The sequence below is a fragment of the Tigriopus californicus genome, chromosome 12 (genome assembly GCF_007210705.1).
Source record: "Tigriopus californicus strain San Diego chromosome 12, Tcal_SD_v2.1, whole genome shotgun sequence".
Taxonomy (NCBI): Eukaryota; Metazoa; Arthropoda; class Copepoda; order Harpacticoida; family Harpacticidae; genus Tigriopus; species Tigriopus californicus.
Window position 1 is genome coordinate 16,160,719 of NC_081451.1, and position 15,025 is coordinate 16,175,743.

At 40.3% G+C, this 15,025-nt stretch overlaps 1 protein-coding gene across 1 annotated transcript in view; it reads left to right on the plus strand.

The window, feature by feature from the left end:
* The window catches only part of LOC131892089 (uncharacterized), a 38,222-nt gene extending 26,582 nt beyond the window's left edge, over positions 1–11,640 (plus strand). The window contains exons 6-12 of the mRNA XM_059241829.1: positions 5,481–5,535; positions 5,628–5,751; positions 7,376–7,477; positions 9,080–9,225; positions 10,222–10,332; positions 10,408–10,491; positions 11,523–11,640. Coding sequence (XP_059097812.1) covers positions 5,481–5,535; positions 5,628–5,751; positions 7,376–7,477; positions 9,080–9,225; positions 10,222–10,332; positions 10,408–10,491; positions 11,523–11,557 — 657 coding nt within the window. The 3' untranslated portion in view covers positions 11,558–11,640. The remainder of the gene's footprint in view (positions 1–5,480; positions 5,536–5,627; positions 5,752–7,375; positions 7,478–9,079; positions 9,226–10,221; positions 10,333–10,407; positions 10,492–11,522) is intronic.
* Positions 11,641–15,025: the final 3,385 nt, after the last annotated feature.

The window sequence follows — 15,025 nt, forward strand, 5'->3', positions numbered from 1 at the left end:
CAGTGTACACAAGGGATCATCCTGGGAAAGATCAGGAGGTTGGAAAAGGGCCCTGGTTATGAATTGTCGTTCTCTTAAGCCCCAAGGGTAAAAAGCCAAGCAACAACACGATGGTTGCAATGAAGAGCCTACGCAGAAGGCCTAAAAAGATGAATCCACCTGATTCGATGTTTCAAGAGGCTTATGTGCAGGCTATTCGCACCTCTATTGAGAATATATATGCCAAACTTAATGGGGGACTCCTTGGAACTCGCCCACCTAGAGCAAGTATTCCTTTCACACCATTTGGTTTGGAAAAAGGATGGCAAACAGGTATGCTTTGCGTTTGACTTTGTTGCACAATTCCATGGGAGATCTCTCAATGACCCCTTGCTCATTGGCTCTTGACTTTATGGCGAGTCATTGGATATTTTCCTGAGAATCAGAGAGCAAGAAGTGGCTGATGCTAATATTAAGGCCATGCTTTTAGAGATTACTCGTTGGAAGGAGGCTGCCAGGTACCACCGGCTCCTGTGGCGAGACTCGCCTAAAAGTAATCTATTAAGATTATGACCGTTGTGGTATTTAGGGTCAATTCTAGGAGTGAGGTTAGCCTCATTAGAAGAGGGCTGCTCAGCACTCTGGCTGGACTTTTTGATCCCCAAGGTCTCATCTTATTTCTTGTTCACCGGTCATCAAAATGAAAGACCTTGTGATTCAAAACCTAGTTTGGGATGACCCTGAACCCAAGGAGACACCTGAATGGATCAATGGGCCCCAGGTACTTTTTCCCATTGCAAGGAGTAAACTGTCTCCATGGACGATATTTTGGCGCACGTCCAAGACAACAAGCAACTGACCGCGAAGTATTGCTCTCTGGTAGCCCCAATGGGCTGGAGGGTGAGTGGCGATGTGTTCAGTGTGCATACGCAAGAGGTGGATGTCCAAGAGTGTTGACAACAAGCTCTTGCAGGCCACATCCTTTGATGAGCTCCTTGATCACCTGCAGGTAGTATTTGACATCTGCTTTGCCGAAGGCCTCACCCTGAGCCTGGAAAAGCAGGCTTCATGGTCTCATCCGCCGGCATTACGCCCAATCCCGCCAAGGTAAAGGCCATCACCACATACTCCTTGCCCACAAACCTAATGTGGCCCCAATCATTCCTGGGACTTGCCAATCAACTCGCCTTATTCTTACCTGATTTTGCTTGCTCTACACTGAAGATGAGGGAGCTTTTGAGTCGTCATTGTTGTGGCTGTGGTTGGAGGACCACTAGGAGGAGTTTAACAGGTCAAAGCCATCCTCATCTCCAAGCACGTGGCTAAACACTTTGACCCCAGTCTCCCTACGGAACTCATGACAGATATGTCAAATTTGGACGGCATGAGTTATAGCCTCATTCAGCGGGAAACCAATGGGCGTCCCCGCTTGATCCAATGTGGGAGCTACTCCCTGTCCAAAACCAAGACGAACTACGCCATCGTCATACTCGAAATGATGGAAAGTTTCTTTCTGCAAGGACACCCGGGGTTCACAATCACGACAGACCACTGTCCACTGCTAAGAGCCTTCAAGCGCTCTATCTGCCATCAATAACCCAAGACTACAGGTGTTTGCGGGATAATCTGGCCCAGTTCAAGTTTGAGGTCGCGTGGACGCCCGGCAAGCGTCAATTGATTGCCAACGCCCTGAACTGGCGTGTTCGGGCCGTCCAACTCCATAGATAAGCAGCTGGCAATCTGCGCAGCAGTCTCTGTTGACGATCCCTCTGTCCACCTGATTGCTGAAAATGTGGATGATGAGTACCACCAGCTTGTCAAGGTCGTCAAAGCCAATACACCCTTAACCCTCAAGCTCTCCATCAACATGGGCGTGTTTGATGTGTTACACGTGGTAGGTGGGGTCCTGCTGATGGGAGAACACCTCTTTTTGCCAAGCCCAGCGATGGGAAAAACCAAAATTGATCGACTTTCTGCCACTTTCTGCCACCATTTTCTGCCAGATGGTAGAAAATGGCTTTAATAATTACTCAGCCCTGGCCTAGCCCCATGCGCCCCGCGATCATTAATGGTGCAGATGGTGGCTGGCGCTTGACGCTTCCATCAGCTATAAAAACAGCACAAAAGTAGACACTTACATTTAGCATCTCTCCACGAACAACCGTGTCCCGCCTCTTTTTCCACCTCTAGACTTTACAACTATCTGGTTTGCTTACGCTAGGAACACTGGGTCATCCGGAGACTAGAGGCTGTTAATAGGGGCTCCACAAGAATGCGACCATTGCCAACAGATAATTCTTAAATACCGGCCTCTCACCTACGAAAGCATTAGTCCTATGGATGATAGAACTCCTCCCACAAGCCATTTCTTCCTTCTACTCTCAAACATGCTCCGTCTGATGATTATACCAGAGTTGATACCCGTTATGTCCAAGGTATGTTTGATAAGGTGTGAGAAAAGTGTCACTTACAGTATTGGTAATCCAGTTTGGTTGGTGGGATGCCCAGAACCGCCCTAGTGTTGGAAGATGGAAGTGGTTAAGACGACACATGTAGTACTAGATGGTCTGGGCTGAGTCACTTGGAACTGGGACGAGAACCATCACCCGACCTATTCCAAAAGTCTGCCCTTTGAACAGACATCTGTATATGCATGCTGCAGAGGCCCGGACGAGGGAATGGAGGAAGCATGGAGGTGTGAAGCCCAACATGGTGCAGAAGATGGAGACCCTGGGGTAGGAGAAGAGACAGGGCAAAAAGAAAAATGTGACGGCTTTTGTTCTGAAGAAGAGAGGAAATATAAGTGGGTCCCCCTAAAAAGCTTTTTGTGTTCAAAAAATTGCGTGTGTTGATCGTCCCTCAGCGTTCAACCCAGTTTTTGCAGTCCACTAAATCGTCGTCCCTCTATGTAAACATTCCTTGACAAAAGCAAGGACGACTTCATGATTGGACATCGTCTCTGTACGGTGGTGACGTCTTCCATGGCTAGAGCAATCCCATTGAGCAAACCTGTCAAATGGTAGAGACCACGTCTAACAAGTGAAATACAGAAATGAATGTCAGAATTAGTTTTGGGGCGAGACAGCCTCGATTCCGCGTGTGGTCGAGTCCCCTGTTCGAATTGCAAGAAATTGGCAAGACACGCGTCTTTAAAAGGTGTAATCGAGCCCAGACTTGTTAAAAATAAGAAAGAATGTCAGAAAACAGCCATAAATCCGTCATGAATTGTTCATTTACGAAAGTAGCCCTTGAATGAGGATTTCAGTTGCCTGGAATAGCTTGATGAAAACGTTTTTTGGTTAACTTGACTCAAGTCTTGGAGCAGACTCAGCGAGAGGTGGGAGATTTTAGAAAAAACACTTTGTCCTGTTCACTGAAATCGGACTTGTCTTTATCGGACTAGCTCGATCTGCAAGCTCAAATTCGTTGGCCAACCAAATATCATTTATAGATTTGAAGACTAGGAATAGACAAATTATAACTTGTCATTTTTATAGTACTAAACAGTGATAAAATACCCTTTAACCTTCGACGGAAATTCCCAAACACGTCATGGCATTTTTCTACCGCAAAGAGTCATAGGAAACAATTTTGACTTTATTGCTTTATGGAATTCTAGCCCACACAAAAAAACTTACATACCTAAAATCATTATAAAAACTATTTTTCGAAACACTTACTCAATCTAATTAGGAGCACACTTAATTAGCCCTGGAATATAATTTATGATATCATCTATTTCACCGCTACTTTGTAACATGGGATTTAGTGGTCCAAACTTCATCGGTTTTACCCCCAAAATGCCCCAGTTACATGTTAAGTGAATTTCCCAAAGATTCAATATCAATTTTCATTATCACGAAAATGAGAATTTTTTTTTTCTTGCATAATTTCAAAATAGCTTTAAACATTTTACAACCATATTTAAAATCCACGAAAAAGCAGAATTTTGAAAATTTATTTTAGAACCGCCGCAAAGGTATTTAGTTAAGCGGTCACTGAAAATGTCATAAATATGAATGAAATCTAAAAGAAGCTATTATTAATCAGTTTCAACAAAGTCTTGAACAAACGACAAAATCTATGACTTTGTTTGTTGGATGTATTGTTTTCAGAATTAATGTGAATGCGTAACTCAGTGTACCCATGATGGTTGTAATATCATTTTCAAAGATTACACTTTTAGTGCGTTTTAAGTGACATTATATAACATTTTTAGCTATTGTGAGACTATGCAAGAAAAAGAAAAGTAGTCTCTGTTTTTGCTATATTTCGGAATTTTTCTGGAAATTTGACATGGCGTTTTGAACACCGGGACTAGGAATTGGGTTTAAACTCCTTGTAGCAATTGAAAAAGTCGTCGAAAAATTAAACCAAAAATTAGATGAACATTTTTCAACTGATTGTCCTAATTTTTGGAGCAACAAGGTCAATCATGAGAACTTTGGTAGACATCTACTGCATAAAAAAATGCTTCTTGCAAATCATGGTTCGGCAATAATATAGTTTCTTTAGTTCTCTTCCATGTAGATGAGGAGATATGCCAAGGGTTTCAAACTTGCTACTTTACCCAGCGAAAACAAATGCTTTCTTGTAATCTTTGTATGATAACTTGAGGGAGAGTTTAAAATGTTTTCACTTATGAAAAATGTGTTATGTTAATAAAAACTCTTTTTCATGACGTTTTGCTTAAATGCCACTTCTCTCCTCCATGTTGACGTGGAACTCCACTATTTCGCATACAAAGCACTTTCATACGAGTTCAAGGAAATATGAAACTGAAACATCAGATAAAAATTGAGACGAAACACTTTCATCGTTCTGTACACTTCATTACTCCTTTCGAAATGAAGTTTGATGGCGGGAAAATGAGCTTTTCAAGCGGCAAACAATTTGGATAGTGCATCCATTATTGAAATAGTACTTCTGTTGTAAGGTTTAGGCATTGAATTGGCAAGAACGGTGTAAAGAGACAATGAATTAAGTTGGAAGTGTAATATCTAGAATATACATTGGTGAAAGGTAAACACAATATCAAGGGTGCGAAAATTAAACAATTGACATTTCAGTTTTCCGGGTAGCTATGTTAGATAAGAACTACTATTAAGATATGCTTTTCAGGATGCCATTTTAAATTGTCTCGTAGATTTAATTTTGCAAGGGAATAGGAAATGGAGGTATATCCAGTTATAATCGAGCTTGCAGACTAAGCAACAATGTCGACAATTCAATGTTTTGATGAGCAACAAAAAGATGTATTCATATTGTCACGATGCCATACCCTTTGCAACCATAACAATATGAGATGAGTTGTTGCATGCAAAACTTTGAAAACTTTTTTGTTTTTTTGTTGAGCTTTGTCTGATGATTCTTCACTATTCACTTTTATTTTCATGATGTAAAAATATCTGCCGTCCAATAATAAAAGTGATAGTCTATTGCAATGGATCCGGTTTGCTACACCAATACATTGACTCATTGTGGCACTTTTCTCATCATAGGTCGCAACTGGATCCTTTATACCTACCATTTGCGGTCAAAACACAGGTCAACATAGTAAGTGGTCAACTGATCTGATCATAAAGTGCATGTGCGTCCATATCTGGAATTGTTGATGCAATGATTAAAAATCTGACCCATCTCTTTAGTCTATGCGGACATTGGCAACCTGGATTCAGACACGGCTCAACTCAACTTTCAATTCGATGGATCCACCAGCCTTCGGCAATGGGCGATCAAAGTCACACAAATTCCTTGTTACAGCGTAGGACAGTAAGTTATTTCGCACTTGCCATCAAAAAACGGGGGTTACGTACATGGATGAATTTGCGATAACATTTACCAAAAACTGATATACAGTAGGGCACATCGGTAGCAATGGTTGCGTCTATCTTATCAGACAAGCTTATTCTGAAATACTTCGAAGTTAGCTTTTGTTTGTAACACAAGAGTGTCCTGAGTGGCATTACCGGGACGCAGCGACGTGAAACAACCAATATTCAGGAACCAGTTGGGGTTATTACAAATGTGCTGTAAACTTAAAACTGCCAATGGCAAAGCTCTCTGAAACCTCGCTGGAAGACGTTTCAGTCTTGCGTTACCTCTTAATCGAGTACTTGAACAAGAAGATGGAATTCATTGAGCACTCTGTCAATGGGAATGCATCGAATGAGGAGGTAACGCATAGCTCTACAAAACCTCGCCAGAAGACGTTCGATCTTCGACCGAGCTTTCCACCCCACTACTGACGTACTCCATGCCTAGGGAAATTCCCACGCACATCTTGGCATTTTTCTACCCCAGAAAATCATAAGGCATGACTTCGATTTTAAGTGCCGAAAAACATTACAAAAATCAAAATTTTTAAACACCTATTCACTGAGTATTGTGAGCACATTCAGTTAGCACTTGATTATGAATTATGACATCATCTATTATACCGCTCCTTAGTTACATGGGATTAAGCGGTCCAAATATCCTCGTTTTTGACCCCAAAATGCCCCGGTTATATCTTAATTGAATTTCCAAAGAATTAATATCGATTTTTGATTTCAAAAAATTAAAGATCTGTTTTTCTTTTTCTTGTCTAATTTCAAGCTAACTCAAAACGTTATACAACCACATCTAAAACCCACAAAAAAGCAGGCTTACAAAAGTTTATTTTGGAACCATACGAAGAACAGTTAGTTGAGCAATCAAAAAAAATCTACAGAGCCTCAAAGAAGCTATTTTTAATCAGTTTCAGCAAAGTCTTCAAGAAACGACCAAATCTATAACATTGTCGGTAGGATGTATTGAATTCAAAATTCAAATGAATGCGTACCTGAGTGTACTCATGATGATTGCAAAACACATTGTCAAAGATTGCACTTTTTGTGTATTTTAAGTGACATTATATCGCATTTTGAGCTAATGGGACCTTATGCAAGAAGAAGAAAAATAATCCTTCATTGTTGTCAAATTGAAAATCGAAGAATTTCAATTAAGAAATAACCGGTGCATTTTGGGGCTAAAACCGATGAAATTTGGACCACTACATCCCATGTAACTAAGTAGCGGTGTGATAGATAATATTATGATTTGTAAGAGCGAACTATGTGTGCTCCCAATTTACATTGAGTAGGTTTTTAAACAATTTAGTTTTAATAATGTTTTTAAGAATGTGTGCGTTTTTTATGTGGGCTAGAATACTATAAAAGAATAGCATCAACGTTGTTCCTTGTGACCTTCTGAGGTAGAAAAATGCCAAGATGTGTTGGGTTATTTCCGTCAAAATTTTAAAGGGTACTTTTACCACTGTGAGTGGTCATAAAAATCCCACCGAACAAAAAAAGAAACTTGGAAAATGAAACGCCTCATTCTCGATCGGTTTAAAAGTTTTTTTTTCTCATTTCAGCCCACATGGCGCTGGATGCTTACAATATCACACTGGCCTTTCAGGACGGCTCACGACTTTCAATTTCATCCCGACGAATGACAATCATTTGGCAAATCAAGAGTAAGTAGCAAAGAACAGGCCTGCATTTACTACAGAGGCCCGTTCAGTAAAGAAATATTGAGTAGCCTGCTCGTATATAACTATCTTGTGGGAGCGTAACTTTATATGAAGGAGGTGCAAGACATTGGATGATATGCTTTGAGGGAGTTGGGAAATCAAGCTGGAGGCATACAAGTTGCAGCCAGATGTGATGCTTTATAATAGGAAGAGTGCTCTCAATAGAAGCGCCATACTAGAAAAAGTATCTTACATATTCAAGAGGTAAGGTTAGGCCGATGTATTTCCATTGCACTTTAAGATGATTATGATTGAACTTTCATGGAATTGGGAGATACTGCTTATAAGAAGTAAAAAAGATCAAACAACCAGAACAAGGATGACATATTCAAGCAATGTGCTAGACTAAGAAACAAGGTGACCACCTGTCTGAGGAAAGGTGTCAAAATGAGGTGAAGAACCGAGTGAAAAATGCAGGCAACGATAGCAAGGCCTTGGGGCAGATTGCGAAAGAAAAAATACGCCACGTCAAGAAATATAAAGGACAATGGACTTTGAAGGAAGAAGAGATCTTGGACGATGGGGCAGCAAGTGCAGCATGCAGTGGTTTCTTCGATTCCAAATACTCAGAGACAAAGTGGGCGGAGCCATGCAAGAGAAGCCTTTAAACAGATTGGAAAAAAACACATGTCTAAAAAATTAAATCAGCCGTTTGAGTTCCAAGAACCATCAAAGGAAGCTGTTAGGCTGACCTTCGAGAGGCTAAAGCCAAAGGACTCATGTGGATTGGACTACATTTCCTCTAGAACCTTGAAAAAGATTGTTTCCAAAATCATCGAAATGGTGGCAAACGACCAGATTATGGAACCTTCCCAAGAAGCTGCATCCTGCCGACTCCCAGCACGGTTACCGAGAGCACCGGAATGCAAGCTCTGACATCAATGCCATGCATGCCAAAGCTATAGAGTTGAAGCGTTAAGGCTTCGCGGTGGCTTTGGCAACATTTGATCTGAAATCTGTGTTTGATTGTTTGGACATGGACATCCTGGAAAGACCAAAACATGCAACGAACTCTTAAAGAGGCTCGAGTGCACTGGGTGACGAGCTAAGGGAGGCTTTTCACTACGATGGAAAACCAGGATTGACAAATCCGGTCTTGAGTCTTTTCGAAAGGACTCGGACTCGACTCTGGACTCACCCCAGTACTAGCACTACTTCCATCCTCAAATCGGATTCAATCCTGGTTTTCCATCGTGGTATAAAGCCGCCATTAGTCGTGATTCAAAGAGCCCGCCTAAGGTATTGAACCCATGTTCCCATGCATAACACGGTCGGCATTAGCCAACCCCTTTATTACTAACTCTTTCCTTTTTTGTTTGCTTCTGAATTCTTGCTTTTTCTTGTCTTTTTCAAGACTTAGCTCGTTTTTAGATAATAACTAAGTTTAAATGTTTTTTTACGAGTTTTGATCACGCAATTACTCACGAAGCACAGATTAAGGTGAGTGCAAGATTTTTTTATGTTTACTATGCGTTAAAATAAGTCACTTTGCAACAATTTCCTCATTGGCTTAGCATGTAAATAATAGAATCTATTTCTTTCCAGTTATTCTATTTGCATCCGCCAAGAACTTGGATTTTGTTGCGTCGAATACACTGTGTGTCCGGAGCCAGGTTCCTTTAATTTAGACACGCAAGAAGAGTCGGAAATCGATACCTATTGTAAAGACGAGGATTATATCGGCATTGAAGGTAGGTTAAAACCAAATTCATCGATGCTTTAAAAGGTATCAACATTTCTAATGAAATCAGTATGTGTTGGCTATATTTCTTTGCAACGGCATATATTGACCTATGTACAAGACCAACAATAATTTTGATGAGCCATCATTGAGGGATATAATTTGAAGGAAAATGGAAAACATCAGCTCTCAAAACTTCAACTTCGAAAGAGGCATTTTATACTCAAACTCCACCTTGCTCTATTATTTCCCAATGCCATAAACCCTGTTTCACAGAAGCCTTGATTGACCGATGTTTTTCTCTCTCTTGTGCTGGGTCGTATCATGATAGTTCCCTTGGAAATTTAAATAAAGTTTCAAAAATTGGAGCTTCTTTCGTGTTAAATATCAAGCAAACACTCGTGTTTATTTGCGTATTTAATTTTATGCACCTGAACAATATAACAATCCGGAACATCCGGATATATCGGCAGTCCTGACATATCGTCAATTTGGCTCGGTCCCGAGGGCGACGATATAAGCGGGTTCCACTGCATTACTTTTTGCAATATTGTACGTACCTTTTGTTCCTTCAGTGAACACTGCACCACCCCAACATATTTCTTTACGCATTCGCAAATCACTTTAACTAAAATCAAGACTTAGTTTTGCAAGCCTTTTAATATTTTGATGCTTTCAATTTGACTCAAAAGCAAATGTTTGTCATTAGTTCATAACAATAAGTTTAATAAATCTGACATGCCTCCATCAGAGTACGGGGTGTGTCTGCACTTCTCTTACACAACATTATAGTCATGAAGGAAAAACTTGAAGAGCACGGTTTTCCTTGGGTTTCTTGAACTGAACAATGAGCTTTTTCCGTCGCTAACAAAACAAGAATCATGATTTTACAAACTGAAACAAATCACTCCCTCAAGTTTATCGCCGCCAAGGAAAAGGCGGGAGAAATGATGGTACATAAAGTCGCTACAATACCGAGATTTAATGAAGCATTAATTTCTTTTAGGCGGTGAAGGAACTTGCTCTAAGAGCATTAATCCCAGAGCGGTTACAAACAAGTTTTGTGGTCTAAGGCTAAATATTCTTGATGATGAGGAGAATAATGGTCTAGTTTGCGGTCAGTATTTGAACTGAATATTTCAGTTAACCTGTGTTTGACATTTTACTTACCTAATGACCTGTTTTCTTTTAGATTGTACCCCCCCGTTTCAGGTCGATATTTTCACAGACCAAGAAACGGATAGAGGCAACGACCCAAATGAGAGACATTCCAGAGGTAATTAAAAGCTTAAGATCAAGGTTGCCACAATTTATTCGATGAGAACCTGTCAAAAGGATGTATAAGGCTATCTCAATATAATATTTTTGGTTTGGTTTGGTTCTTCAAGCGCTTTTCTAAACATTACAGGGAATATAGCCCCCATTGCTAATTCAATACCAATACCGAACAGAGTTCGTGGATGATTTGGGGCTTACTGAAATCAAAACATATGAAAAATAAGCTATATTCAAAATATGTTCGACACCTAACTGACTCAAATAAGGACCATTATTCAAAATATGCTAAAGCATATTACAAACTAATCAAACCCGCAAAAAACGATTATTGGCATAAATACTAGCTTTCTGTAATGCTTTCTATGGACATGAAGAACACAGTTGAGGAGAAATAGGGTCAAGTTGTTCATAATTTGAGTTGAACTCATTGCCTGAACCTTTGCTCATTAAAAAGTTGCAATTGCCAGATTTTAAAATGGAATCCCTAATGACTACCATAAAGCCCTTGCTTTATTCAAATGGTAGCAATTTTTATAGCATTGAATTTGGCTCTAGCTACTATCACTAGCCCAAAAATAGTATGTCCATCCTGATGCGAGATGACCACCTATAAGTATGGGATGACAATACCACGAAGTGGGAAGTGGCATCTTTGGTGTTTTGTTTGGCTTTGAGACCCGGTTAGACTAGCCTTTTCAACGCAACCATGTCGAGGTGTCAAATGCTGAACAATAAAAGTTGATGGTCAATTTCTGATTCCCAAAATTTTCCTTCAGCTTGCTTTGGCTTTAGAAGATGATAATGAAAGCAGTGAATTTTTTAGTTATTCTTGAAAATGTGACCAATTGTGGCTAAATTCAGCTGTCAAAATACATTTGTCTAAAAATGTGACCAATTGTGACTACATTGTGTTCGTCATATTTTAGGCAAAACCTATATGCCATCCATGACCTTTCAAACTTTTGGTGTCAGTACCATTAAATATCTAAGAAACCCATGTTCATATAGTTTTATTGCTTTTGCTTTCAGGTGTCTGTTTGCTTTTCAAGCAAATTCCATGCTGACTACCAAGCAAATCAAACGGACTACGAAGACATTGCTGGAAATATTCTACCTACTTTATGTACAAATAAACCTTTGAATTTTCTTGACGCTTTCATGTAGTTGGTTTACCCTAAACACGCCTTACGGAGACGTTCAGTCAAGCTCCGGCAAGCTCATTAGTTTGCTGGTACCACTGCCAGTGACGTGAATTTGGGACTTTTAACTCGTTTTTGAGAGGCTGACTCAATTCACGATACTTTGAGGAAAGGTCAGCTTCGTTAAAACTAGTTTGAAGAGCCAAATCTGCATCACTGGCACTGGCAGGCAAATTTGTTTGTTGGTACTGGGTAGAGACCCTGGTCAGAGACGCACGAGGTTTGACGAGTGGCTCCACTTCGAGAAAGACAGCAATCAGATGAACTAAAGAGTTTCCAAACAGATTTTGAATTCATGCGTTGTATACAAAAAAGTATTGTCATGACAAGCACCATTTCATATTTTTTTTCAAGAACAATCAAAGACAAGCTGATTCATGGATATGGTATTTTAGATTACTAAAAATAGTTTTGTTACTTTCTGAACCCATTTTTTCATAAGATTAGATTGCAAACATATTTCAATCCATTATCCAAATTAACATTATGGCAAGTCAACTTCCTGAGTCTCTCAAGTCCCTTATACCTTACAATTTCATCTGTTGAATGTGGTTGTACTTTCTTTTTTGAAGTGCTTTAGTCCGACTTGACCCTGGCAGCATGCGAGAAATTAGCGGGACAGGGATATTTTATTGCATTGAGAAATACCGTACTGATGCAATTCTAATGGCAAAAGACACTTTAATGATGTAGAATATTTTGGTTGAACCCAAGGTGAATCAAATTTGTCATAAACCATTCAAAACTTTGCCTTCTTTTGCAATACGAACATGTTAGGTCTTTTTGGGAGTGACTGACTCCCTGTTGAGAAAGTTTCCAAACAAAGCCCATGTTCGTTGACAATGAACCTTGAGAAGAAACAGCTGACGGGTGAAGTCCTGAAAAATGACCACCAGAGGGCTGCTCTCTGAAGGTCAACGGCCAAATCCAAACAAGGGTTATTAAGTAATTTGTGAAGCCACAAAAGCTTCAATTTCTTCAAGATGACATTTCCACACTAGTAGGTATGTGTGCCAAGGGACTCGTAGTGCATTTTCCACTCATTTTGAGATAGTAGTACCGATTCCGTCCAATAAAAATAAACTTTCTGATGGAGGAGCACGAGGTTGAGTGAGTCGAAATTATTGACAGTCACCTCAGATTTGCTTTCGGCGTGGACAAAATTCACCTAATCAGGGTGCTCAGTTTTTAACACAATGTTAGTTCCCAAGAACAAATTGCAAACAGCATCAAACATTCCAGTTGATAGTAAATGTATATTCATTTACGGTCAGGATCATTAAATTTTGGCATTGAACTTTGCTCAATATGAAAAAGATGCGGATATTTGTTGTTACTGCTGAAAATCAAACCACAATCAATTTAAAATGAATATTGAAAGTCAGTCTCAAGGCTATTGAACGATTTACTACTCGCATTGTAGAGATAGGTAGAAAAAAAAGCTATTGCTTACTCTTTGTCGTTTCGTTGATGATAAGGTTTTATTTCGAACGTAATCGATTGCCATGGCCATATGATTACAATATACCTAACAACCGTAGCACTGTTAATTTCCGTCACCTTGCCCTTTACGATGGACTAACAATACCGATTAATCGGCTGAGCTCTCCCGAAGGAACTAGGGATCGAATTTCAATTCGAAAACGCACACTTTTGACCATGGTGAATACATGCGCGGTTCCTTACCGCAAAAATCGTGCATCTGTTAGCTTTCCGAAGGATCCAATTATTCGGAAAGCGTGGTGTGTGGCGATAAGGCCGTGCCATGTGGTTCGTAAGACCTTGTGGAAGCCAGCCTATCATCACAAAATATGTCGGGTTCATTTCAAAACATCAGACTTTGTCCCGACGGAAAGATTTTTGTTGGGTGCGTCCACTAATTAGACAAGGTTTCGCCTTAGTAAAGAAGCCGTACCCTCAATTTTTTCATTCTCCACATGCACGATGAATACACCGACTATTAATCCAGGAGATCAATGCCTTCTAGTAGTTGGGTCCAATGACCTTGATTCCAAGATGCAAAAAGCTCTTAGGCCTAATACCCATGATCCCAAGATCCAAGATGCCCAACTGTCCAATGCCCATGATGCTAAGATCCAAGATGCCGAAGGTCCCAATACCCATGATGCTAAGATCCAAGATGCCCCATTCCAAGAACCCACTGCCCAAGATCAAAATGGCCAAGGGGCCACTTTTCGATATGCACATCAGGGTGCGAAAGGCCATCTTGACGACGTCATTCATGACTGTAAGCATGACTACGATCTGAATGTCGAAGAAGGCAAGGCACCCTAGATTTGGTTTGTCTCTTGAAGCATTACGCAACACCCTAGAAAGAATGCAACATTATGCTGGGTTCCGAGACTATGGACATTTCCTGTATTTCTTGAGGTGCTTAGGCCCGGCGTCCTATCATCTCAACTTAAAATCAAAGTTGTCTCCAGAAAACGAATGCTTCCTTACTCTTATCAAATTGAGGAAAGGGAGTGAAAACATTGAACTCGGTTATTTGTTTGATCTTCCACGGCTACATGTTGGAAAGATTTTTCGAACTTGGATATCTTTCATGTATTTACAATTGAACAAACTCAACTTGTGGATACCAAAGGAAATCGTACAGCAATACATGCCCACGGGATTCCAGTCACAGTATCCTACTACCAGAGTGATACTAGATGCCACAGAAACTCCGATGGACAAACCTCAAAACGTAAAAACTCAGAGTGGAACTTGGTCCTCTTACAAAAATATAATATAATAATCTTTATTGCGACTCTTGGTCATGTCATGGCGTAAAAGTAACTATAAAATAAAATCTGTTGATAAAACAAGAAAAAGTCTAAAAGGTAAAGGCAATAAAATAGTTGACTAGAAAGTGATATCACGAGTATGACTAGAAATGGTTCAATACACATGAAAAAAGGTAAGAGGTGAGTTACAGATAGTACATAGACAGGTAGGTAGAGGTAACTGATGAAAATCTTGATTATTGCAGTAGAGTGGATGGGCCAAATTGAACAGATCCTTTGTCAACTCCCGTCGCTGATGGCATTTGGACGGGAGCCGGACAAAGGTGCGTGACCGCCAATATTCCGAGGGGATGTCGGGCCAAGGACAATAAGGTGTTAGCAAGTCCTTGACCGGGAAGGACAACTTGAGTCCCGACATCACCTCCAGAAAGGTCAGGTTCCCAACACTGTTGGACACTAACCTTGCCAGCCAGATGGTGAGGGGCTCGGTTTCACATAGAAAATGTGTCCATGCATTGTTGGCATATTGGGGCACGCAGAGGTATCGCTTGAGGAACTTGGTGTAGGTGGCATCGGCGGATTT